We start from the raw sequence: 19,302 nt of genomic DNA, 5'->3' as shown, positions 1-19,302 counted from the left end.
TAAACGAGATTGGATTACAGAGTCTCTCTTGTCTATCTATGGGACACCTTTACATTCACCTACATACGCATTAATTACATACTGTACACCGAACGCAAAATTCTGAGCAAACTTCCCAAACTTTCGAACACGAAACCATTTTATACGTATATACTTATATATAAAAAATTTCGTATTATAATTATAATTATAAAAAGTTTGTCTCAAACGTTATTTATATACGGTCGTAGAAAATACTTTTTTCAGTTAAAATAAGTAATCGTTTTTTAATTTCCACAATATTTTTATAGATATTGCTCTTCTATATTTTATATTCTCAAGAATAATCTTTTTCACTGATTCCTATTAATTTTAATATTAAGATATCATTTATTTGCAAAGTTTGTGGGTCGCATTTGAAGTCTCTGCATTGCCAATTTTAATCTCGCGAATAAAGGATTTTTATGATCGATAAGATTACGATTATCAAACAGCAGTATCAAATAATATCGATTTAACGATAATCTTTGAAACCGTAAAGCGGGAAACAAGGCGCATTTGAAAGTTCAGTCGTTCGTGTGGTCACGTCGTGGATAGTCGAAGCGTGTTTCGCTCACGGCCGCGAACGGAATGCGTACACCTGATGATTATCGATGATACATCGAAAATTAATTCCGTTTCGTATCCGTAACGATAACGGAACACGTGAATTTCTTGTAAACATCACTTTTGACGTACATCGTTCGTGACCCTGTCGAGATTCCCTCGAATACTTCTCGGCAAAGTGAATCGTGGTGCGAAGAGTTTCGTCCCACGTTCGACGCGGTTAAAAACGATCGATACCTCGATAGAAAAAGCGGAAGAGCGAATAATCGCGAAAAACAAATATACCCGGTACCCGATCTCATCCGGTAGGCGTGTGGAATTCGATACCACGGCATATAATCAAATCGTGAAACGTTTTGTGAATATTGAAAGCACGCTTTGCCAACGATTCCTGGACTGTAGATAACGTATCCTAGTTTCTTGTGGTCGATCGATCGGCTAACAAGCTTCCCGCGACGCGGATTTCTTCGACGTGAAGAATAGCCTTAAGCGGAAATCGTATCCAGAAACTGATTCGCCGGGTGAAAGGGAGGCCAATTGCGAGCCAATTTTCCTTAAAAATATTAGGATCTATATAGTGTGTCGACAAGCTTGCTATTGGGACAGATGTGCGATTTTTCGAAATATTATTATTGATATTCGGTATTCATGAACGATTTGATCGGCGCTTCCGGTGTTATCGCGATCTATCGCAACTAAGTAAACGGATGAAAATACCAATAAATGAATGTAAGTTGACTCGACACGTAAAAAAAAACGTTTCTTCAAAAGAAGGATACTTGCTAAAATTTTAAAGTATTCGCAGTACTTTCGAGATAAAGGTTTATACGATCGGATTTGTATAACGGTCCTTTCGCAAACAAAAAATATATTGTACTCGTAATTAATTGAAAGTTACACAACATGTTTACACGCGCTTCACGTGTCTTTGAACAATAATTAAGCGATGTTAATAATAGTATTTTTATGATTACAATTAACGGCAAATTTATCGTATTATTCGATAAAAATATGATAAAAATTTGTATTCTTTAATAATTTTTTTAATTCTAACAATGACTAATGCAATTAAAATTTTATATATGTATATGAAAATACTTTCTGGAAAATGTTTAAATAAATAAATAATATAATTTAATTTACAGAAAGAAACGCTAAAAAATGGACAATTCTTTGAATGATCGCAACGAATTCACTTGAAACGAGTGAGCGGATCGAAAATTTTTTTTTTTTCTCGAAAAGCGTTTCTCGAGTCGTATCAAGATCGAAAATTTGAATGGAATCTTCGAAAATGGAAAACGCGGAGGAGCAATCTCCTTTATTGGAGAGGAAAATAAGTACGTCGACGAAAATCGCCTATGCCTTGGGACATATTTTCAATGATCTCACCGCAGCCATGTGGTTCTCCTACACCCTGATTTATTTTCAAAGGGTGGTCTTGTTGGAGCCGATCGTTGCCGGTGGTCTTCTACTTTTGGGTAAAAAAAAAAAAAAACACGAAATCAAATTTTCTTAAATTAAAAAAAAAATCGAAAATAAAATTGACGAGAAAATTTGGCAGTATCTATCGCTAAAGCATCTTTATTCTTTAAGGTCAAATCATCGACGCCTTCATGACTCCTGTCTTCGGCGTATTGGTCGATCGATACCTGAAGAAAAAGATTTGGCATATTATCGGATCTGTGATGGTCACGCTATCGTTCCCAGTGATCTTTGGTGGGTTTAATAAATCATCACACGTAAGTATCATGCTTCTTTACGTGGCCAGCATCGCCGTATTTCAAACTGGATGGGCAGCTGTGCAGATATCGCATTTGTCCATGATCCCTGCGTTAACCAATTCATTGCTGGCACGGGCAGACTTAACTGCGATAAGGTGATTTTCCAAGGTTTTAATATTTATCGTTCTCTCCTTCCGATATTTATTATATTTTATCACCATTATAAAAAGATCTTGTGGAATACAGGTATTCCGCACAAGTTGGATCAGCCGTTGCAGTATTCGTCGTTACATGGATAGTTCTGCCCACGGATGAGGAGGCAATGGGGCGATTAGTTGAAGAGGACAGTTATAAATTTAGNATATACATTGAACGGGGGAAAAAAAGGCGTTCCTCCTTAACGATATTGCGTCGTAAAAAGGAAACATTTTTAAATACTTAAATTTTATTAAGAGAAATTCCAAGTGGATGATTAATAAAAATTTCTCGTTGCAGAATATCGTTTTGACTTTAACATCCATTGGTTTGATGGCTACCATATTGTTCCACGTGTTTTTAAAAGAAAATTTATTAGAGGATTTCGAATCGCATAAAGGAAATATCGAAGAAGCTAGAAGATTGTTCGATAGCTCTCAAAGTAGTCGAACGTCTTTGGTCGGCACGACAATTTTACTTAGAGTGGCTATGCTGTACGTGGCGAGCAGACTTTTCATTACCTTGGCCACGGTTTATCTACCGTTATACATAGAAGAAACGGATATCGATGGAAAAGAAGCCCTCGCCACTGTCCCGTTGGTCTCCTACGTATCTTCCTTTGTTGCCGCTTTGTTACTAAAGTACATAAACAAATCATGCGGAACAAAGGTGTGTATGTTAAATAAAAGTGCATTTAATAGAAGTACGTCACGTATTATCGTGAATGATTTATCGTTTCTCAGGTATGTTACTTTTTGGGCACGTTAATTGGTATAATTTCTGCTGCTGTTACGGAATATGGAGGGACCTCGAAGGCGATTTTATACATTGTGGCGATTTTAATCGGAAGTGCAAGCTCAATCACAATGGTCACAGCCTTGAGCGTGACGGCAGAAATAATTGGTCCGCGAACAGAGCGAAGCGCCATTGTTTATTCGATCGTAACATTTTTTGACAAAGTTGTTACGGGGCTCGTTGTCATCTTTATCGAGAAATTGTGAGGAAATTGATATTTCTTAAAAATATTTTTAAGTATTGTTAAAAGATGGAAGATAAAAGTATTTTCTTTTTAATTTTTTTTTTTTTTTTTCAGGAGATGCACGCAACCAACGTACTGTCCAAATTATAATAGAGATACATTGACCCTTGTATGCGTTCTTTCCATGCTTCTCGGACTTGTCACATTATTTTCAGTTTCGCGATGTTTAAATTAAGAATAAGTACAAGAATTTTTCTATAACAAGAAAAGAAAAAAGAAGAATCATTGAATGCTCCTTACATCCTTATATATATTTCATCTTTCTAACCAAGGATCATTTCATATTTTCGTATTTTTCCATTTTTACGTAAAGAATATACGAATAAAGTTTTACAATAAAATTATATATTAAATAGTTTCTAAAATTCTATTAAACAGTTGAATCTAATTATTACGATTTTGGAATCAAATTATATTTTCCCGCCAATTATGCGTTCTTGCGATAATATATATATATATATATATATATATATATAAGGGAGAAATCGTTTTTATCGACGCGATTGAAATTTTTGCAGATAGATGTCGTTGTAGGGCTGCGGTATACCCTTGGAAATTTCCAACAAACGGCGTGGTGGCAGCGCTAAGGTACGATGACCTGCTCGATTTACACGTTACGTGGCGCATCGTGGTTGCGTTGTAGAACGTAAGACGAGATCCGTTGAATTCTACTTGGCCGTTATGTCTCGTCGGAGCATATAGCAGTTATCGTATGGACCTAACGATAGATACGAGCAAGATTCGAGAAAAGGGAGGGGAACACAGACGAGCGAGTCAATCTCGAAAAGAAAGACAGAGAGGTTGAGGAAAACGAGAACGGAATAAGGAGGGAGAAAGAAGGAATGAACGTGAACGCGCGCGCGCGCGCACGAGTTTGCTCAGGCCGGTAGAGAGGGAAGGATAGGAAAAGAAAGAGGGAGCGAGAAAGGAAGAGAGAAAGAGAGAGGGAGAAAAGCAGGCGAACGAAGGCGCTTTGGTGGACCACGAGGCAACGACAAACGGCGCATACATCGCCTCGTGCGAACATGGCCCGGAAGGTGCGCGTGAGGCTACTGCGCAGAGTCTTGTTTTGCTCGGCGGGACGAGGGGAATACGGAGGCGGACGCATGTTCACGGGGCATGGCGTGGTGCGCGTTCTAGTAAACAACTTGTGTGCGACTCATGCGGGGAATCTGCGTCCCGAGTAATCGTGATTTTTCTGCCGAACAAGCGCTATACGTCGGTTCAGAATGAATTGTACCATATACGGATAAATCATTTGCCGTGTGTCTCGTGAACACGGCCTCATACGTGGAATATTAGTGCGGTTTAACCAAGTTTGTCGGTTTCTCTCTGAGAACTCGACCGCGGACCACCGCGTGTGTTCCTCTCTACGCGTATGTGTTTACGTGTGTAGTGACTGATACGCGTGTTTACATAGAACAAGTGTCGCCGGTGTTGACCGATTTCCAGTGTCATCAATCGACTTTCAATCGGCTTCGAGTTTCGACGTTTCGTCGGAGTCATTCTTCGTTTTTCTCCATTCCACGTTGACACGGTAGGTGAATCTCGTGGAATTCGTTTGATAGAATAGCCACCGAATTCGATCTCGGTCACGGCGTCGTATCCATCGAACACCGTGCCTGTGATGTATTTTCGGAGTAGCGCCATGCTTGGCCACGACTATGTTCTACGAACCGCGAAATCGAAAGACGCGTGTGAGTTAACGATATCAGTGTTTCACGATCGAATTTTCGCTAGATAGTTATCCGTTTCTCTTGTACAAATACGCGCCAATATTGCAAGACAATCGATTCGAGCATTCACTTTGAACGCCGCTTTCGATTCTCATTGATCGTCTGTTTAGCCGCTGTCAGTACCCTAGTCGGTCAGGCTCGCGCGCGCGTTTCTCTTTCACGTATTCGAATGCTTGGTAAACGGTCGTATGGAAAACGAAGGCGTAGAACGAAGGCGTAAAGGAAGTGCGCGATCGTTTACCTCTGACGTATGACATACGATCGATTATGGATATATCACGCGTCTCAAGTTTCCTCTAGACCGGATAAAGATCGATTCGGCGAAGTGGATTGTCGTAACGGATGGTTTCGCGGAGAACGCGTTAAGCCGATATCAATGGTCTCGCAGCTACTGCTACGACATGTGAAAATCGTATACGTGGTAGTTGGAGCGTGTTGCGTTCCCTCGTGGGGTGGTGAGTAGGGGAATCGGGGTGTAAAAATGGTTGGGAAAGGGAGAAAAAAAGATAGAGATGCGTTAGAGAAATAAGTTGGGGAAAAAGACAAGGAAAGAAATAAAACAGTGGCGTGCGAATTGGTCGAAGAAATCGGGAGCGGTGGAGCACGCGATCGATGTCGGTGTCGATCGCCGTAGCCAGTTCCTCGGTAAAAGGTCCTCGGAACGTCAATAGGCAGAGCGGCGCAGCTATATCGCATTCCACGTTATTTCTCTCTTTAGTCACTGACCTCGCGACTGTTCGGCCAACCTCGTTTCGTCGCCACTCTCGCCTCCTTGTTTACCACTCTCGACCGATTCCGAGTCGACCTCCGCTCCGAAGCTTCCTCTCGGCTTCTGTCTGTCTCTCCTTCTGCTCCTATTTCTCTCGTAAACCGAACTTTTTAAAGGACTTGGCCCCGACTACGATCTACAAAGGTGACGAAATCGAAGATAAATATACACAAAATTAATCGTACAATATTTTTTAATATTCGTTATAAATCGATGCAATTGTCATTAATGAGGTTTTTAGAACGCATGTCTAGTTTGCGCCAGCTGTTTGTTGCACGCTCGTAAAACTGTTTTAGATTCTCCTCTACAAAATGTACGAAGTCCAGCCAATGGGAAACGAGAAGCCAGTGTACGTGTACATAAATTTGTAAGCGTGAAGTGAGAATATTAACAAAGTCGGTCTTCTCGATCGTTTTCACCGTAATTTATAAAAGGATAAAATAATCATTGACACGGTCTAAATGATTCTCGTAATTCGTTCATCGATCAACAATAACTTCAACAAATATTGACCAAACGTGTACCGTTTTTTTTTTTTTTTTCACGAAAAACAATTTACTTCCTAAGGATCGAATCCGAGAACTCGATCGACTCGATGACAAAGAACGACGGATCCTTTTACGCACGATCGAAATAACCTGAAAAACCAACTTGGTCCGAAAGAGACGAAGACGACTATGTTTACATCTGGACGACCTTGGATGTACACAGGGTGATTGTAATCGAATAAACAGGCTTCTCGATACATGCCACGAACGCGGGAAAATATTCCCACTGTTGGACGATTAGCACGATTCTACAGTCGGTTCACGAGACAGTTGGTTGTGACATTTAAGGAAAGGGTCAGACACGTGGCGCGCATTTTTCGAAACTATTCTCCGGACGTGTGTTCGTTCCCCTCGATTCCAATGAATTAAACGAACCGTAAAGTATAAACGCACGAATTTTCGGCCTCTTTACCGCGACAACAAAATAATCCGTGCTCGGTAAGTAAAATTTGTATCGTCGTCAACGACTCGATCGGTTGCGTAACGTTGTTCACGTATCACGAGTTGTATTCGCGTACGCGTCGCAAACAAAATTTTTATTGCGTTAGTCGCTACCACCTCGTTCTTAACATTCTGCGCCGCAATCTCGCCTCCGACTCCATTTTCCCGGGCTTGCGTAAGAAAACGCAAACCCGACACGGGCTCCGCTCCATCTTACGTCGTAAATAACGATCCACCGATGCCTCTGATTGCTTCGTCACCGCGAAAGCGTCACAACGTGATCGTCAACGACGTTCTATTCACGTTATCCCTCTATAATCATTCCTTCTCTACCTATTCCCGTTTTCGGTTTCCACGATCAACATAGACGCACGTAAATATCTTATCGCGAGCACGCGCCTTTCCTCGAATCTAGCTTCGTCACTATTTTGTTACTATGTGTCGTACCTAGCGCCGGCGTCACGCGCATGTATTCGTGAATCTAGTATCGATATAGCGATCAACGAGTAATATTCTTAAAAAAAAAACTGCACTAAAATAAATTTTAAATCGCGATTTCACATTCGCGTACACCTAATATCAAATCCAAATTTTCGTATATTCGATTTTGATTTAACGTAGTGCATGGTATTCAACATCTTGCATGGTATTTCGATCGCTTTGAAATTCGCTTCGAAAGTTTTTTAAAAGCCGATCAATTGTCACTTTTTCGCCGAAGCCATCCATGATTTTTTACGCGCTTATGTACATTTGCGTTAGAAGATATAATGGCTGTAGCAACTGTCGACATTCGTTGCGCAAGGAGTTCACATGGATAAAGATCGCCTTTTGTGACCAGTGTTTTCTCCTTGCTTGCGAACTTAACACGTTTGTATATCCTTGCTTTTAGATCGCGTAGATTAATTTTGCGCTCGTTCCTCACGTTTACATTTCTATTTATTTAGAGATTGTCGATTAATTAATGATAAGTTAACGGTCAATGATCAAAAAAAAAAAAAAAAAAAATCATTGGTGCAGCTTGTTGTACTTTATCGATTTGTAAAGAGAAAGAGAAAGAGAAAAGGTATAAACGGAAGGTTATATTAAACTTTTATCGAAATTCTTCGATCTCCGCTTTAAAAGATTCATCATCGTTGGAAAATCCGGGCACAGTGTCTGACTTCCGCCGTCACGTCCGGCATCACCTTCGACGGTGCGAATTGATCGGTATTAATTAACCGAGAAGCGGTGCTAGCCGAGTTAAGGAGATCGAGCGACTGCCCCCTATCCGGCTTTCATTATCGCGCGTGCAAGGGGCGTTAATTAATGCGAATACGTCGAATACGACCACGTATCGGCCGATTGTTCTTTTCTTGCCCTGGGGGTCGTTTCGAAGAGTTTTTTCAGTGGCGCGGAGCGTTCCAGCACGATCCCTCTATCGAGTCGTGGCATGATCCACGAATGGAATCGTGTTCAGAGATCCACTAATGCATATTAAATGGACAATGGAAGAAAACTGGGACGATCGGGGATTCGTGGAATGCGGAGGAGGACGAGGACGAGGAATGGTCGCGTGAGACAAAGAATAGGGAGGGAAATGGAAAAGGAAAAGAAGAAGAAAAAGAAGAAGAAGAGGCGAATGGATTCAAAGAAGGAGACAAAGAGAGAGAGAGAGAGAGGGAATGGACGCCCTTCCTTCCATCAATGCCGCTGCTCGACCACGTTAAGTATGCAAACTGTGGCTATGCAGAGGCGCTGCTAGTGCTGGTTTTACCTTCCACGAACTATATTTCATTCGGGCGTATGTGTGTAGCCCGCGCGATGGGAACACATCGCATTCCACGCGTGTACGCGCCTTGTCCCAAAACCGTTCACACGGTCAAATACACAAGGGCACCCACGTTCCTCTCTCGCTCGTGGACATCGTCTTTTCCTCCCTCGACACCCGACCCTCCGCCTTTTGTTGCACTTGTTGCGATTTTGCCGCAGTTAATGCCGAGACGCACGCCCCAACCTTTTTTCGATGTATCTATATACGCTACGTTGAATGGCACGCAATCGGAGGGACGAGAAATTTTTTCTTTTTTTTTTTTTTTTCCCTCCTTGTTTTTTTTCTCTTTCAATCCGAAGCAGCGAGAACTCTCGAATAGAGTCTGGTAATCGGTCCTCGTTGCCCCAAAAACCCGTCTCGACCTATTTCCCCCATTCACCGAGCGCCCCCTATGCGCGTCCCCCATTCGACCCAGGCATTCGCTGGCTGTTTCGTTGTCCAAAATTTCCTGGCTTCCCGTGAACGGATAATTATTCGATCGAGCGGATATCGGCGAGGATTTAATCGAGCGAAAAACTGAGGCTATCGGGTTGCGAGGACGAAGAGGCGGAGGAGGAGGGGAAGAGAGCGTTGAGCAAAAAAGTTGATCATTTCTCCGATGACGTCTCATCGACGCGTGGACGTCGATGACGAGGTTTCTCTGTTTATGCTTGAACAGGCATCCTCGACGCGCATCTACGTATACACGCTCTCGACTCTTCAGCCTTGGCACATATACCCGATCGTGTAGTGGTGCGGTCGCGTGCACGACCTATTGCCACCTATGGCCGTGTATACACTATACGTAGTAGCCAGGGAAGAGATTGGAAGGGCGACGAATGGAGACAAATTCAGGCGAAGGGCATCGTCCTCCTCCTCCTTTTCCTCCTCCTCCTCCTCCTCCTCCTCCTCCTCCTCGTACGGATTCCCGCGGCGTACCGCAACTTTTTTCCCCTCCCCTCCCTACGTTCCCATGCATCCCGTGAATTACGCAACGGGCAAAAGCGGCCGTTTTCATTATTATTTGTCGCCGATTCGTCGCGCTGAATGTAGGCCGGTCGTTTCTCTCACAACCCGCGTGCTACGTCGGACCGGTGGCCATGGGTTTTTTAAAGGAAATTATCACGGGCCGACGCGGTCCTCCACGCGAAATTGCAAAATAGCCAAGGCGAATGTTCACGGTCGGAGAAATCCGAATTCCAGGAACGTTCTCGTCGTGGTTAAAAGGAAAAAACCTTGGGCGCAAAATGTACGTATCGGAGAAAAAACAGAGAGAGAGAGAGAGAGAGAGAGAGAGAGAGAAAGTGAGATAAGTCTGGTTTCCTCGTGCGTTACATATTCGTTCGTTGAGAGTCGGCGAAACGAATGAAAAGGCGTGAGAGTGTGGTGGTGATGGTCGTTGCCGAAGGCACGCGTATTTCTACATAGTTATATACGTCTATTATTGCGCAGTAGAGTACGCGCTCGTGGTAACGCGAGTCCACTCGATTTGGCCGAGGCGACGATTGTAGCACGGTTTCTAGCCGGGATGTGGTAGAAAAAGAAGGGGAGGGAGACGCGTGCTAGTATCACGAAAGGCGGCCTCCTCCTCCTCCTCCTCCTCCTCCTCCTCCTCCTCCTCCTCCTCTGCGTGGCACGACGACGCGACGCACCGAGCATCCGCCGCCGAGCGGCGTTTCTTCGCACGCTCGCCGCGAGAGCGAGCGTTCGCTTCCACCCACACGCCTTTCGACTCTCGATAGAAATCTAGATCGTGGTCGTGGAAAACGCCAGATGTTCCACATTTCTAGCGAGAGCGCGTGTTTATCGGGCGAATGATCGGGTCTCTAGGTATAACGTCGCGAACCTCCTTTGCCTATGCCCCCACTCTCTCTCTCTTCTTAGCCCTTATTGCACACGCTTCCGCTCGATGGCCACGAATCGACCATCCATTCTTCGCGAATCTATTAGCCTGCTGCTCCTCGTTATCGATTATCGATGCCTCCACGGTGTATGTGTGTGACGTCGTTTCCTTCGTTATATTAATATCGTTGGAGGAACGGAAGAGAGGCAGCGAAGAGAGAATGGCGTTGCTCTTCTCGATATACAATTTTGCCGAGCCAGTTCTGTATCAGCATCTCTCAGGATGGAATGGGACCACGGTTATTTGATTCCACGGTGTTTTTATCGCGAGTCCCACCGCCGGGCTGGACGACACAACCTCCTTGTGGCACAAAACTCGTCCACGATCCGCGTTGAACGCGCGCGAAATATCCCGCGGGAATCGTGTCTCGCGCGGAGAGGAGAGGCATCGATTTCTCGAATATTCGTGCCCGCCCGTCGCCGCTGCCGACGGACGCCTCGCTCTCGTCTCGCGTCTCGTAACGAGTAACGAGGCTTGGTTGGAAACGGTTATCGATATCGATCGAGGGGGATGATCGTAAATGAAACGATGGGCAATAGTCGTTGGTCGGAATATGTTCCACGGTTGGAGGAGAAGTTGGGAATGGATGGTCGTATTCTTCGCTCGTGGCAAACGAGTTAGGCAGGCGCGCAAAGTTGATATGTAGTTGCTTTCGCTAGAGCTGGGAGGTTGCAGAGTCTCGGTAATCTGGGACACGATGAGCGGAGCCTCGATTTGTCTCGCGTAACACCGAGCCGCGATACGACCCGTCAGCCTGGGCTCGCTCTCTCTCTCTCTCTCTCTCTCCTCTCGAGAGAAGAATGTCGCGCTCTCGCCTTCCGAGATAATTAACGGTCGCCCGAATGAAATCGATAAACAACCGTGCGAGTTGGAGTTCAAAACTTTGCGTCCGTTGGTTGTTCGTTAGTTGGGGATTACGCGGGCGAGAGGAGGAAACAGCGTGGAACGCGTGCGACAAATCGATCCGAGGAATCGGGAATACATGGTAGTAGCGCGTAAACGGAAATCGTATAATCGGGGAACGCGCAGGTTCCCTTACGCGGTATTCGAGGGGAACCCGAACCGAAAAGGACACGAGGAGGAGAAACGACGTAATAAGCGTTCCGCGGTTTGTTCTGAACGTTCTCTCGGAGAGGGAGAGGGAGGGAGGAAGGGAGAGAGAGAGAGAGAGAGAGAGAGAGAAAAGAAAAGAGGGAGGAAGAGAGAAACAAAGCGAAGGAAGAGGAAGGGAAAAAAGCACCGACAATAGTCCAACGGCCACGGGCAAAACGACCAAAACAAATGTCTCACTAGTATATAACAACCACATTCCACTGCTGCCTCACGCCATATTTGAATCCTTCTCGCTACCCCCTCCGCCCCCTTAAGTTTGTTTGTCTGTCCCCTCCCTGTCCCATGTCTCGTTTCCTTTTCGTTCCCGGACGAGCCTAACGCGTTCGTCTTCTTTGCTCATCTCTCCCTTCTCCGAGCTACTTTGCCTTTTTCCTTTTTCTTCTCTCCCTCTCTTCTCTCCTTCTCTCCTCATCAAATTCTCTGCTCTCTCCCTTCCACGTCTGTCTCTTTCTCTCTCTTTCTCTCTCTTCTTTTTGTCGTTCTATATTACCCCTGCGACTCATTTTCCTTCTGCTTCCTCCTTGGTAGTCGATGAACGGAGAAGGGGAAGGAGAGACCACCACGACCGCGTTCCATGCTCTCTCGCTGTCCTTTGGGCGTGGGTAAATACTTAAACGAGCGCCCCAAGTGTCTTACCTATCGTTGCTAATAAACCCGCGCCTTATTGCGCCTTACGATTCGTTTCTTTGACCTCTCTTTGTACCGTCTTTTTTGTATCCTGTACATCCTTTCTATTCCTTGACTTCGTGAAATCGAATTTTCTCCAATTTTAAAAGAAAAACGCGAAACTTTCTCTCTCTCTCTCTCTCTCTCTCTCTCTCTCTCTCTCTCTCTCTCTCTCTCTCTCTGATATAAATCATCTCGAGACAAGTGAAAATGATGCGTTTCTTTCTTAAGTTTACGATGATCGTAACTTAGGAGGGCGATTAAATTGACATCTTTGTTCGACCAACGAATTGCCACGAAAGCCTCGAACACAGTTGAAAACGATCGAGTCGAGGCGATGTCACGAAGTTACGTAGTTAGTTAGTTTTCGAAATCGATCGTTGGACGAACGGAGAAAATTGTGATTTCTATGAATAGAAACATTAGAAATTTATCGATTCTCCCGCGAAATATTTTGTTCCCCTACCTTTGTGACGGCGCATTCGCATTCGCATTCGGTTTCGCCGTGGCAAGGAACGTTCTCGAATACGTTTCTCGGTAAAAGGATCTCGACGAATAGGCGTTGGCGAGAGGAGAAATGTCGGCGACGCGCGAAAGTGTCGCCGCGAATATTGGCAAAGATGAAAAGGGGCGAGTTTCCTTCACGGCCAAAATCGTCGTTTATCACGCTAGAACAGAGAATACGTTCAGTTTTCGTGGTTGCCGTCGGATGGCGTCCCTTCTATCGTCTCGCATCACCGACAGAAATTGGCATCGCGACTTTTCTCGCTCCTTCTTCCTCTCGCTCCGGCGCTAAATCAACGCCTAACTCGATCCAATAATTCTTCTCCGCTCGATACGCCAAAGATCCCGTTTAAATCGTAATAACTGGAATCGAGGGAATTTCGCGATCGAAATCCCTTCCCCCTCCACTGGATCATCGATCACGTATTTACGCGGAACAGAAGGGACAGTAGTGCGATGCGAATCGAGCAACGATTTGATCGATTCACGTAGAACATTATCGCGCATCTCGTCCCCGAAAGCCCGCGTCGCGGAGGGTCTCCGTTTTCCCACGGTACACCGGACTCTGGCGAACGCGCCGCCACGGAATTCCAGGTCGAGCCCAACCAGGAACTGCGCCGCATACTGGAGAACGTGGCCGTGGCTGGACGAAGTAAGAAGATGCTCTCTCCGACTCGGTTACTTCTTACGTCTTAATTCTTTGCACGGTCGAACGCGAATAACGCGATTCCCCCCAACTACTTTTTTCTTCTTGCTTTTTTTCTTTCTCTCTCTCTCTTTTTTCCCCAATCGTTCCTCTTACTCGTCGTCATTTATCGTTATATCTTGGAGGCGAAAAATGATCGGTCTCTTCGAAGTTCGCTCGGGATGAGCAAAATTAAAAGGGTGGTGGATGAGACCTGTTGAAACGTGGCGCGGCCAAGCTAAACCGGTTTGCGATTCGATTAACGCGCTAATTACTCCGGCTAGGTGTACCCGGAGTGACGTTCCATTTCGGGCTTTCCTCCTCCTGATTTTCCGATTTCCACGTAATTCCAAGACTCCTAGTTCGTTTCTATCGATCAAGGGCGCACCGTTGGCGTTAGCCCACAGATTTTTCAACGCGGGGCGGGAAAAAATACTCTTCGTATTCGACAGTGGATCGATTCGAAGTTGAAACGTAGATCGTGAGGAACGTTCATCGAAACAGGGCAGCGCGTTTTTCATCGCGTTCCATCTGTTTTCGCTCTTTTCCCTGCCTGGATCCATTCCATCCGATCCTTAATCGGATTTAATTGAAAAAAAGAGGAGGGGGGGGAGGAGGGGAGAAGCGAGAAACGAGACGAGTCGAGTCGAGTCGATGGTTGGAAGGAAAACACGTACGGTCGGTGGTAATATTACGTTGTAAATGACGGAAGCCACGGGGGTGGGTCGAGCGAGGGGGGGAGGGGAAGGTTTCCAGATGGTAGCGTAAGTCTCTGTTCTGGAGGAGAGGTAATAGGTGAGCGTAGACGAGGGGCGGAAGGTGGGGATGGGTGCGAGGGTGGACGCTGTGGAGGGCGGAGCCCATCCTTTCCTTACTGCGCACTTTCTTACCCCTCCGCTGGTGTTCGTATTCAACCCTCGGCACAGTCGGCGTCCGTGGGTACACAGTTTGTGCCTCGTACAAAAAGGTGGTGGCGCGTGCTGCTTTCCTTCAGTGTCTCCGTTACAACGCGAACGATACAACGATCGCGATCCTTTCAAAAGGGGGAGGTCGTTGTCATCGCTGTACATTCGACGGCGCTTCCCCTCCCTCCTCCCCCTGTGCGCAACTGTGCGTCGTCCACGAGGCAGCGTGACTTCGACGCGCGTGCATCCCGCGATCATCCCGCGATCATCCCAAGGTGCGTCGACCCTTTCGTTTATGTCCACACGTCGAGTCGACACGAGGCCGCCGCCGCCACCAACAACCGGATATCGGGACACCGACCCTCGACGCGTCTTCGTTTCTACCATCTCCTATCAATCTGCACGAGCGAGTAGTAAGAAACAATTCTCCTTCTTCTTTTCTTTTTCTTTTTTTCCTTTCTCCTTTTATTTTTTCTTTTTTTTTTTTTTTTTTTTTTTTTCATCAAAAGCGAACGAAAGGAAAGTGCTACGCGGCTTATCTTCCTTCCGTCGAAGATTCCAAGTGAAAATAAAAGGGAGAGAAACGGCACGAGTTTCGAGAAACGTGCGTTGCGAAGCGGAGAAGGCGGCGTGGCAGTGTTATGATTCTCTTAGAGCGGCAACCAGCGGTGTTGCTCGCATCCATTTCCCTTCCTGCCCCGCCTAAACTTGGCGAAAACTAATTCACCTCCCTCTCGGCTGCCGCTTATTTACGATCGATACGATTAAAATCGCGCAACGATCCGCCTTACATTTTTCCATTCGATCGACCGGTTTAAATATCGAAACGGGCGCGCCAACCCCCCGCCGTGGTTTATCGATTATTATCCGATAATTCTCTCGCTGCTCTCGATCCGGACGAAACCCAACGTTGACCGCACATATTGGAACCGCGTCTCGATCCATTTATTAATGCGTATTGTTTGGAGGGTGGTTACGAGCTGCGATAGAGAGAGAGAGAGAGAGAGAGAGAGAGAGGGGGAAGCTGATTCGCGATCGCCCGGTCGACGAAGACACGAGCTCTCTCTCTCTCTCTCTCTCTCTCTCTCTCTCGGGCGGAGGGATGGAACGGGGAACTGTGGGATCGGGACGAGAATGTCGTCGGCGGGTGAGGACAAGGGTGAAGGGGGTCAATGCACGCGCGTCGAGGAGTGACTCGCTCTCGAAACTCGAACCAGAACGAGAACAGGACTGAGAGGACAGCGGTAAACCGCTACGCTTCGTCTAGCGATTCTCATCGTGTCTCAAGTCGCGATGCTTCCAGACTTCCAGATAATTGGATATTTGCCCTTTCCACCTGTCCAACCTCTCCTTTTTTCATACCTTATCTCGTTCCTTTTTTTCTCTTTTTTCTTTGACCTCCATTTTTTCCTTCTCTCTTTCTCTTTTCTTCTTTTCCTTCCCCTTCTTCATTATCGCGACAACGATACCGATACGCCGTTACCATTCTCCAAACGGAATAACTGGCATGATCGCGTAATTATCTTTATGCACCGTAGTCGCTCCACTCCCGTCCACACACGATCCTTGGGCCACGATAAACTGCGTCAATCGTTCCGAGCGAATTTAGTTGGCGCCTGCCCGAGTCTGGACAAGTGGAATCAGAGATCCGCTCGGTAATTGCGACTACTTCGATTAATCGCGATGCCTCATTTCATCGAGTTTATTTTCGTTCGACGAGTGGCTGCCGCTCGACGCACGTTTCTCACGATGACGATTCCCCTCCCGTCGGGATTATACCCGCTCCGATAGAGATATTCGACCGGAAGGTATTTGCCCGAATACTCGCTCATCGTATCGATTTTCGATCGATTTTCGATCGTTCTAATTACTGCGTTTGACCTTTCGCTGTTATTTGTGCCATTTCTCCCCTCTCTGCCTCTCTCTCTTCTCTACGAATATCGACCCCCCCTCCGCAGGGGTCGCTATGGGATACGGCAAGGATTATAACCCATGGATCGGTTGGCAACGGTACAAAAGGAAATCACCGAAATCGTTTTGAATTTCTACTCGAATAGTCGATTTCCAAGGCGGATTAAATCCATTGTCCCGATATATCCAATTACTAGTTCCTCGATCCGTAGGATCGAGAGTAAGTAAGTAAGTAAATAAGTAAGGAAGGAAGGAACTAGTAATTTCTATACGAATCTCGTTCTTTATTTCCGCCACGAGTCCCCGTTATTAAGAAGAAAAGAAGAAAGAAAAAGAGGTTGGTTGTTGGATACACGGTGTTGAACACGACACGGAGGGAAATATATCGGAAGCGTGTAACGAGCGTACGAAGCATATCGGTAGTGCGCACTAAATCACCGCTGATTTCTCGAACGAACCGTAGATTATGCGCGGCGGTGCTCCATTTAGACGGGCGTATATCGCTTCTGCTTCTTCGAAACGCGCGGCAACACCACCAGTACGTGCACCAAGTACCGAAGCGAGCGTGCACGCTACGCTTCCTTGTATCGCGACAAAACACGGCCGAGGGAAACAGAGGGAGGCCTATTAATACACCGTCCCTGTGTATGGAAAGGAATAGAAACCCCCTTCGACGAAATTCTTCTCGCGTTTTCACCCGTGGGGAGAGGCTATGGGAACTCTTGTTTCCAAGTTCGTTTATACGAGGATTATACATTGGAATCGAGAAGAGTAGAAAGGAAGGGGAAGAGAGAGAGAGAGAGAGAGAGAGAATAGAAAGGTAACGCTAGGATGCTAGGTAGCCGGAGACTGTTTTAGAAATCGATGGAAATAACTCTGGGTCAATTAAACGCGCATTACCGTAAATGAAAGTCGTCGTTGTTTTTCTTTTTTCTTTTTTTTCTCTCGACTTTAAAAGTGGCGCTCGAGCTTCTCTACCCACTTCTCTCGATAATAATAGTAGTAGTAAGTGAGTAATAACAGCAGTAGTTAACACTAAGATATTCTCGATTCCATCCATTTGTGCGCGTTATGTTAAACGAGATTCGAGGAGATGTTTCGGTTCGCGTACGCGAAACGTCCATTCCAATTATCCGTGCGCGTGCCTCTGTCGTGTACGTACACCACTCGGTAATAGCTTTCGCGATCTCGCATGCCTGTCTCTCGAGATTCGTCCCGAGTGGTACGATTCATCTCGAGATTTCGTATGCACGACAATCCAGAATATTAATCTTACGAATAATCTCCCTGTTTCAAGAGGTACACGTTTGATCATATTCTCGATCCTCCCCTCGGTATTCGTGGCGAATACCTTCCCAATCGGATTACCTTCCCTCTCTCTCTCTCTCTCTGTGTAAAACCGATCATCAGCCGTTTCGTATCGCCGAATTAATCAATGCGCGTGGATGGAAAATGATTAAAAGAGATCGTTGCTTTTTTTCTTTTTTTTTTTCTACCGAAGTTAGGCACAGGTCCGATAAGGAAGAACGATTCTTGTGAAGCAGTGGTCCGAATAACATTCGAAACGGCTTATCGCTTTTCATGGGAAATCTATCGCGCGACTATCGTTGCGAAAATAACCACCGCGACGCTATCCGCGATAACGTTACGCGATAACCTTGTACTTCGCCACTGTTACACCTTGAATTAACTTAACGTTTTCGATCGAAAAAATCGAATTCAACGGCAACTTCTCGATATTCCGGGCGGAAATTCCATTTCGATTTCGATCGTTCGCTCGGTTGCCATTGTGCTCGCCGCTCACTGTTCGCCGCTCTATCTTAAGAACGGTCTATTATCCGGATATTGTTTCGTATTGCGCCGCTTTGACGCGCGTCGATACGAGAATCCATTCGATCCATACCGTCCGGTTACGTAAGGCAAGCGACGTCGCGATTCCTTAATCCTCCCTTGTTGGCATAAGCACGTGGCAAATGTCGAAACGCGTGGAATTCCTTTGCGCTCGGTCATCGGGATCATTAGTACATATACGGCGCGCCATCCTATTCGAGTCGTCCCATTAACGAATCAACGATCGAGGAAAATGGGACGGGGGAAGGGGGATGTTTGTATCAGGTGCATTGTACCGAGTGCGCTCTTTGCGAGATGAATATATTTTTCTTCTTCTTCATTCTTTTCTTTTTCTTCTTTTTTTTTTTCTACCTCGGCAGCGATTACTATTAAACAATCGGCCGAACGGGATAATGGGACGAAATGACGCTCGTTAAAATATTTGGATCGTTTCTTCTTCACGATATCTCGATACAGATGCAATGAAAAAGTTGTTTGATAAACGTGCACTTAATTCTTTATTTAATTAATTGCCCGCCGTGCTCGAAACACGGATCCGTTTCAACGGCAAGGAAGGGGAGGGGGGACGTTTAAAATACGCGAATTCGAGGGGAGCGAAACCTCTTCGGCGTTAAACGGCTTTTTTCCATTCCAAACATCGTTTATCGGGGAGGGGGGGGGGGGATAGGTTTGTAGAGGTGCGACGAGTCCACCGCTAACACGCTGCGCGTAATCGCGTTTAGAAAACGTATTCTAGGCGAACAATTGGGTTACAGAACGCGTTGGAGAGCGTCCGCGCTGGCGTTAGGCATGTGGCAATGTTTTGGTCGGCATCGATCGTCCACCCCCTACACTGCGGCGTAGTATCATACTTCCTTGCTTCTCCCGCCCGATGCTTTCTCCCACCACGCGCATAATCCACCCACGCCCTGGTTCACTCAGCCACCCTTACACGCCAGTGG

The 19,302-nt window shown here is 45.9% G+C and overlaps 2 protein-coding genes across 3 annotated transcripts in view; both read left to right on the top strand.

The window, feature by feature from the left end:
• Positions 1-556: 556 nt before the first annotated feature.
• Positions 557-3,817, top strand: LOC122716902 (major facilitator superfamily domain-containing protein 12-like). Its single transcript, XM_043940407.1, has 7 exons — positions 557-1,314; positions 1,731-2,063; positions 2,179-2,461; positions 2,553-2,666; positions 2,801-3,170; positions 3,245-3,498; positions 3,595-3,817. The coding sequence occupies exons 2-7, from the start codon at positions 1,862-1,864 to the stop codon at positions 3,713-3,715; spliced, it is 1,344 nt and encodes a 447-aa protein (XP_043796342.1). The 5' UTR covers positions 557-1,314; positions 1,731-1,861; the 3' UTR covers positions 3,716-3,817.
• Positions 3,818-4,477: 660 nt separating this feature from the next.
• Positions 4,478-19,302, top strand: part of LOC122717260 (insulin-like peptide receptor) — a 55,527-nt gene continuing 40,702 nt past the window's right edge. Inside the window, exon 1 of one of the 2 annotated variants that reach the window (XM_043941153.1) lies at positions 4,478-5,077. The gene's annotated coding sequence lies outside the window, so the exon portion shown is untranslated. The remainder of the gene's footprint in view (positions 5,078-19,302) is intronic. The other variant, XM_043941160.1, reaches the window with a different exon arrangement.

The sequence above is a fragment of the Apis laboriosa genome, unplaced genomic scaffold (assembly GCF_014066325.1).
Source record: "Apis laboriosa isolate Shangri-la unplaced genomic scaffold, ASM1406632v1 scaffold11_cov152, whole genome shotgun sequence".
NCBI lineage: Eukaryota > Metazoa > Arthropoda > Insecta > Hymenoptera > Apidae > Apis > Apis laboriosa.
This window is presented reverse-complemented; position numbering and strand designations above follow the sequence as displayed.